At 33.6% G+C, this 8235-nt stretch overlaps 1 protein-coding gene across 2 annotated transcripts; it reads left to right on the forward strand.

Moving 5' to 3' along the window:
- Positions 1 to 241: 241 nt before the first annotated feature.
- On the forward strand, positions 242 to 6175 carry LOC115969353 (peptidyl-prolyl cis-trans isomerase CYP21-1). 2 transcript variants are annotated; one of them, XM_031088971.1, is made up of 7 exons: positions 242 to 586; positions 3071 to 3149; positions 4268 to 4315; positions 4568 to 4591; positions 4689 to 4874; positions 5005 to 5080; positions 5753 to 6175. In XM_031088971.1, the coding sequence occupies exons 1-7, from the start codon at positions 488 to 490 to the stop codon at positions 5913 to 5915; spliced, it is 675 nt and encodes a 224-aa protein (XP_030944831.1). In that variant the 5' UTR covers positions 242 to 487; the 3' UTR covers positions 5916 to 6175. The 2 variants fall into 2 exon arrangements, with proteins under 2 accessions (XP_030944831.1, XP_030944832.1); XM_031088972.1 differs by lacking the exon at positions 4268 to 4315 and having other exon boundaries at positions 252 to 586.
- The last annotated feature ends 2060 nt before the right edge of the window (positions 6176 to 8235 follow it).

Below are 8235 nucleotides of genomic sequence, written 5' to 3' on the forward strand. Positions count from 1 at the left end.
CTAATCACCCATTCGCCTATATATAATAAATTTTAAAAAAACAACTAATCACGGTCCATTAATCCTTCTTATGACTTATGAGCCTATAATAAATAAATAAATCCTTCTTATTAGAATAATTTCTTTTTTCCCCCTCAATAAAAAAGAAAATAATAATTTCTTTTTAATTATCCGATTATTATTATTATTATTATTTTTGCTTTTTAATTATATAAAAAAGAAATTTATTTCGTTCCTCTTCAGCGCCAAAGACCAAAAATCCCAGAGACAGATTTCCGCACTCTCTCTGAGAGAGGCCACTGACACTGCTACATTTGCTCCTTCTTCCTCTAGAGAGAGAGAGAGAGTGAAAAGCTCTGTTATTTTCTTCATTCATGGAAGGCCACGAAAGCTTTAGATATAATTGTTGATTCAAAAGAGAGAGAGAGAGAGAGAGAGAGAGAGAGAGAGAGAGAAATACAGTCACACACAGGAGTAACCCAAAACGATGCGTCGAGCGATCTCGCTTCTGGTCCAGCCACGCTTCATCTTTCTCTACCTTGTCCTCTTGATTTTCCTCATCTTCGCGTTCTCCAACCCCAAAAAGGTAAGGCTTTTTTTGGGATAATATAAATAAAACCCATTTCGGTTTGTATGTGTACAGATCTGATTGTGTGAGTGGGGTTGAGTTTTAGCTAGTTTGGTTGCGAATTTGATCTGGGTTTTGGATATTTAATAATGGGTTTTCTTTGTTTGGCTTTGGTGTGCGTGTGTGTGATCTGAATGCTGTGAATGGAGTGGTTTTTTGTTGTGTAATTGGAAAAATGAGCATAGGTAGCTTTAGTTGCACTTGAATTTTGTGTGTAAGCAATGCTTGGTTGGGTGCAATTGGAAGAGATAAACATGTTCATTGTTTGAATTTCATATATGGTAAAATTGTTGTAGCTAAGATTTTGGATTTGCTTGAAAGTTGATAAGGGAAACAAAGTAAGTAATGGGCATTTGGGTTAAGGTGGAATAGGTGGGTAGAAAATTTCAATACTTGTATTTTATTTAAATGAATAGCATCTACTTTTAAGTTAAATTACAAAAAGATTGAGGGGAAGGATTGGAAAATTGTTAGAATACTTTTTTTTTTTTTTTTTCCTTTTCCCTTAATGAATGAGAAAATTTCGTTAAGAAACTAACACTATAGACACAACATTCAAGAAGTATCAAGTATCTTGTGCTGAAACTGATAAATACAAAGAACACAAGCTACTATGAAGCACAAATTCTAGAATAGAGAGAGAGATAGCAACAGTGGGCCAACTGCAGCGAATACTGTAAGACATAAGCTAAACGACTAATCAAAGCAACAGAGGGCCAGCTCATTAAAGACAAAGGCTGGAAGCTTCCTTAAGCAGCAAAGAGCTCTACTCATAATGGAGTTATAAATTCCTTTCGACCGAACAACCAAAACCAATTATTAGCTATAATAGCATGAGCTAGTTCAGCCTCAAATCTAATCTTGACAATTTAAATAAGAGCATTACAATCAGATCTGTAGGGGTAACTTGGAGGCTGTTGATCACTTGGTTCTTCATTGCCCTACGGCAACTGATGTATGATCCCTTGTTTTTGTGGTGCTAGGACTGACTTGGGCGATGCCAAGAGCCTTGTAGCTCAACTGGTTGGCATCTCTTGGTGTCTCCAATGGAAACATTCAAGGTTCAAATCCCCCCACCCCCAACCATCAAATTATCAAAAAAGACTAACTTAGGTGATGCCCAAATGTCCAAATCTGTATGTTAGATGTTGGAGAGTTGACAATGACGGTTTCAGAACCACTATTGTGTGGCAAACCTTGCCCTATGTGGTATGTGGACTTTGTGATACAAAAGAAATAGGTGGGTCTTTGATGGAGTTGACCTGCTCATGAGATCAAAGAACAAATTTTACTGTCTTTGTTTGATTGGATGCATGCTCTAGGCGGCATCCCTTTGATGTCTTTTGTTGCTTTTATTGACACTTTCTTTGCGAGTTGCATTATTTGAAAAGGGATTGTACACATTTTATTTTGTGTCATTCTCTTTTCCCTTTCCAATAAAATTTTTGACTTCAAAAAAAAAAAAAAAAAAAAAAAAAAAAAAAAAAAGCATTACCATCAATCCAAAGGTGGTAAATGTGGAAGCCCAAGCCTGGTTGCATATAAAAGTTTGTTGTAGAACTTCAATTGTTGCTGTGCATGTAGTGAATTGCTGTACTGCATGTTAAGTTGGAATTGGCCAATCTGGGGTATCAAGCTTCTTTTGCATTTTGGTTAGGGTTGTGCAGGAGGGGTTTACTTATGGAGCAGATTCACTTCTGCAGGATTCTTGCAACTATGCACCTAGGTAGAGAAAATGTGTTGCTAAGGCATTTAATGATATTAATATCAAAATGGTAGTTAGTCTGATAATTTGAAGATCTATGATTCTATGACGAGATTCTTAATAATATAGAGCTAATTCCAATAGACTTATTGGAGGGTCCATTGATGTGCATCATGTAGGAATTGAACCTACGAATTCAACAATTATGAATTGGGCACTTTTACCATTCAGCCATGGATGCTTAGTGGGGATCCTCATACATAGTGAATAACCAAATTTTAATTGAAACGATTCTTTTGGATAAATCAGTGCGATATAGGTAGGAGACTGTTACTTGGATATTTGAATTGTAGTTCCAAGTTACCCTTTTACATAAGATAGGATAAAGATTTAATATACAAGGGAAAGTGAAATATATGGCCCTTTAGATACTAAAAGGGATTTTAGGTTTCATTGTTATCTCTTTTTCTTGTTATGTAGCAATCACCTCATGATGAAGTCCCAAGAGTCTGCTATTTATTGAAATATTATCACAAGTCTTCTGTGAAGAGGAATGGCCATATCTGCATGCTTGAGAATTGAAATTTCCTTCACTCATTTGTCATTATTTGCTTATACATTGATTTATGTTTCTGAATGTTGATTCATTGGACTGATAATTTCATGCTCAACTACCATCAACCCTTATCTAATGGAAATATTTATAACTGTATTGATTTGCTTCCTTTAATGTGTAGAGTGAAGAAAAAGCAGAAGAGGTGCCTGAAATTACCCACAGAGTTTACTTCGATGTTGATATTGAGGAACAACGTCAAGGTACAGCTTTCATACTAACACTTTGATTCGAACTGCAGCAATAAGCACACAGCTGCTCTCAAGGCTTCATGTACGAATGGTTAAGACCGACATTCTTATGGTTAATCATTTACTGAAAATAAAGGAGCAATGATCAATTTCTTGTCCTAATAATTGAAAAAGACAAATATTTATCTCCCCAAACCCCAACCCTGTTCTTTGTCTATATACAAGCGTTGGTATTTGCTTTTCAAATCCTTTTCTCTGTTTGTTGATCCGAATAAGATCTGACTAGATGCGCCCTATGAGTTAGTTTTTCTTTTTTGATTACATCCTATAAGTTAAGTCTCCTTTCTAATGTTTGATTTCTTGGTAATTATCCCTCCCCTACTTAAACTAATTGTGTTACTTTTGTAAACATCAAAATTTATATTTTTCAATGATTTTGGTGAGGAAGGCGTTCCTTTATGGAGCCTACCATGTAATTGTGCAATTGTATCTTTGTGTCTTTCTTCTTTTTTCCACCATCTTCAAATGGTGTAACTATTGATTTTATCCCCACACACACACACACACACGCACACACACAAAAACACCACTTATAAAAAAAAAAAAAAAATTTGCAATACCTGTATGCTTTATGTGGTATGTGGATAAAAATAAGATCAGTTTATGATTGATTCTTGGATGGCGGATGCTATGCTTTTTAAATGGTAGTTCCAAGGCTATGGTCTATTTTTACTTGGTGGTCTGGATAACATGGAAGGTTTAAAGTATTTGCAATCTTTTCAAGGGATTGCAGTGCAGCTCTATCTGCGCATAGTGAAGTCATTTAACAACCAAGGTTGTCATTATTCACCGTCCAACTCTAATTTTTTACTTACGCCAGGGTTTTTTAAAACTGGCACTTTATCTTTAGATCAGTTAAATCTAAATCGTGGGCCATTTTGATTGGAAATATCATAAGATTCAAGTTGTTTGAACTAATCAAGGTTCTGACAGAAAGCCATTAGATAGAATAATAATTGGTCTAAAATCTAGAACATGCACTGTTGTTATCAGTCATTATAGCTCAGTTTCTTATATTTCTTTCTCCTTTTTATATATTCAACTGCCAATTTATACCTGTATTTGTGCAGGTAGAATCATGATCGGATTATATGGCCAAGTTGTACCTAAAACTGTTGGTATGTCCTGAAGATTGTTTGTGTATTCTTTTATGTTCAGTATTTTAGTAACCTAAATCACCAATAAAAAAATTAGTTACCTAAATCATCTTAAGTATTTGGCTAGTTGCTGAATGGTTTGTTTTTCTTTACTTAGCAAGACATGTTTGCTTGAATTTAAGCTGTTGAGTTCATAGCAACTGAAATGAAGTTATCTCAGTATTTGATCTCATGCCAATTAGTTGCCTAATGCCTGAATTTCTTTGTTTGCAGAAAATTTTAGGGCTTTATGCACAGGTATTTGGGGTCTTCTTACTTGTTTTACGGGTTACTGAACCTGATGGCTGTTGTTATTATCAATATGCTGATTATAACTTGCTCACTTTAAACATAGGGGAGAAAGGCGAGGGTGCCCATGGGAAAAAACTCCACTATAAAGGAACACCATTTCATCGTATAGTATCTGGGTTTGTGATTCAAGGTGGAGATATTGTTCATGGTGATGGTAGGGGTTTTGTATCAATATATGGTGGTGGCACCTTTCCTGATGAGAATTTCAAGATAAAACATTCACATGCAGGTCATTTACTTTAGACTCTTTTAGTGGTTGAGCTGTGTAATAATTTATGATTCCTAATGCTCAATATTTTCTCAATTGTGGAGTTTCCTTTTTACTGTCCTTTCTCTTAAACCATACTTTATTCTTGTAGGTGTTGTTTCCATGGTGAATTCGGGGCCTGATTCCAATGGCTCACAGTTTTTCATCACTACAGTCAAAGCCAGCTGGTAAGCTATTCTCCAGGGTTGTATTATTGAATATTAAGACAAAAAGTATAAACAGGTGGACCTGCACATAATTTCCAGGTCCAGCATCTCCTAAGTCCTGATTGACATGTTCAGTTCTTTGGAATTTTGAATCCTTAATGACAATCCTCTCCTGCACGCTACTTTAACAAAACTAATGCATCTATATTCTCGAGGACCATCTGAAATTTTCATGTTTCTCTTTCTTTTTATTAATAAAATTACCATCTAATTGTTATTGTGGATTTTGTTCCTGTTTGAAGAAAATGGGGGCAGCTATGGTTGCCAAAATATAGTTTTCATTATTATATGGACAATCTTCTTATTGTATCAGCTTCAGCCTGTTCAAAATTTAAATGCTTACCATTGCACACCCTTGGTGCGATGGTCACTCCACAAGTATAAGTGCTTGTAGGGTGTAGAGGGCAAAGACCGGAGTTCAAGTCTTCATAAAGGAGCTTCACCCACGTATACACTTAGATTAGACTAGAGTAGAATTTCTATCTTGTTTAAAAAAAAAAAAAAAAAAAAAAAAAAAAAAAAAAAAACTGCTTAAAAGTTCATACTCTGGGTCTTTGCTTAATATGCTTACTCTGCTGCCAAAGTAGATCTATACAAATGATGTGTGATATGCTATATGGGCTAAAATTCCAGGTTGGATGGGGAGCATGTTGTCTTTGGCAAGGTCATTCAAGGCATGGACACTGTGTTTGCAATTGAAGGTGGGGCTGGAACCTACAGTGGGAAGCCTAGAAAGAAGGTTGTTATTGCTGACTCTGGGGAGATACCCAAGAGTCAATGGGATCAGGAAAGATAAGTTCCTTTATACATGAACAGCAGCAATTTTTTTTTTTTTTTTTTTTTTAAAGTTTGGTTTAGATAATTTATTCACACTCTCTTCCCATTGTAAGATGTCCATGAAATTTTACAAGTCATGAGTTCCCAGTTCTGATAGTCGTAGGCCTTCTTGGAAATATTGTATTGTCTTTTGTATTTGACAACTGTTATTAACACAAACATGTTTGTTGTAGAGGAATCAAAAGGAAATGACCTGTCAGTATCCCAAACTGTTTTTTATTTTTTTTTGAAAACAACTTCATAGAGATATGCTTTACATCATTACATGCCAACAAAAAGAATCAAAAGGAATGGAAAATTTCAAATTTTATTTTCTGAGGCAAGAAAATTAATACATCATATGGTACAAGCATTCCAAACAGACATAAACTCTTTTTATTTCTGTCTCATTTTCACCTTTGCTCAACAGAACCAGAAATGGGGGTGAAAATAGTCTAAATCATATTATGCACAGCGTTTGTATGAATTAATGGGTTTGCAGGAAACTGAAACTGAAGCTCAAAGTTGTAAAAGTTTTGGACAATTATTAAGATAGCTTTCTTCATGGTGTTAAGATCTGAATGAGATACTCAACAATATATTTTTTTTTCATATGAAACACAAGAATATGAATAATATGATAAACAAGAAATTCACTTACCTTCTTTAGTGATAAACATACAAGGAACATTTAATGCATTATTGATGTGGCTCTTGTTGAACTCCTAAAATGTCCTATTAAACATAGATTTATGTTTTTTGGATGAGTATTTAACATAGATTCATAGACTTTACCACGTTATTATCATATAAAGCTCTGTCAAACTAGTGTCATTTTGAAATTAATTAGCTAATCAAAATGATAAAACTAACATCCAAGATCTCATCTCACTTCTAAATAATGGTGACCCAAGCGAAGCAGATCTTTCGAAGTATGCACGTCGACAATTGTAACATCTTCGGTCCTACTAGAGATAAATAGGAAAAAAATAAACAAGAGAAATCTGACTCAAAATAACAAGCTTACAAAAGCATTTGTAAAGAATAAAATACTTTGGATAGAATGTTAATATTGGGTTAGTTTCTTATCAATGACTTGACCATTGCAGTGAGTCCCTCAACCTCTCGCATTTAGTACCTAAACTTCGATATTGTAACCCCGTCAATTTGCTAATGAATCAGTGACTTGACAACCCAGGATTTAAAAAACAAAATAAAAACATACAATATTGAGTTGCCATGTCACCTTTCTATGAGCAAATTGATGAATTTTTAACAGAAGATGTCTATTTAGTATTTACTACATTAGCAAATTTTATGTACTAAATTGGCTAAAGAGATCTTACTGCAACAAGATAAAAGTCAAGGTGGTCTTGGTGCATTTTATCCAAATAAGATGAAGAGTGAAGGAAAAAAAAAAAAAAAAGATTAAAATTACAATAATAGAAATGACAATTATGGATTATCTTGGGAATCCTACCCTTTGGTGCCTTCCATGAATGCTTTTGTATGAAAGGGAAGAATGCAATAAGGCCTCAGGCTTTTAAGGAATACAGAACACCATTGCAAAATATCAGTATGGGTTATATATAAAAAATAATCCATGCTTGTTTGTTCCTTTCAGTTGATTATGATAGAAAATAATGAACACCTAGGAAATAACCCTATTCTTTATAAGTATGACATTTTCCCAAAGTAAACAACGCTCAGTTTGTATAAAGTCAAAAATGTTTCCCCTAGCAATTTCCATAAGGGATGTGGTAAATAGGGCTCAATTATGTGGAGCATGATTAGTGGCGATGCAAAGATTTCAGTCTAGGAAGGTAAGATTAAAAGATAATATTAAAAGAAAAATAATTTAAATATATTAATCCATAACAGTAAAACAATAAATTGTAAATAAACAATTGTAATTACAAGTATATGTTTCATATTGTTAAAAGAAAGAAACAAAAATAACCAATTCATAGTTACTAACAGTTGAAAGTTAGACATCTAATTTGATTCCTTAAAATAAATTAAAAAAAAATTCATCTATAAGTTTTTTATTTTATTTTATGAAATCTAAAAATAATAAAAATATAGCAAATACTTGTAAAGTTGTATATATGTCTTACTGTCTGATTGCTGCTTAAAATATGTAAAATTCAACATTTATTTTTCTATCCTTCTAAGTATTTAAAATTTAAGTTTATAACAAAAATTCAGAATTTGAAATTGTTAAAAAGTTAAGAAATAACGGCATTTGATCATTTATTTATGGGATAAGTTATTTAAGAGATAAGCAAGAAAGGAATTGT

This window comes from Quercus lobata, chromosome 11, assembly GCF_001633185.2.
Source record: "Quercus lobata isolate SW786 chromosome 11, ValleyOak3.0 Primary Assembly, whole genome shotgun sequence".
Lineage (NCBI taxonomy): Eukaryota > Viridiplantae > Streptophyta > Magnoliopsida > Fagales > Fagaceae > Quercus > Quercus lobata.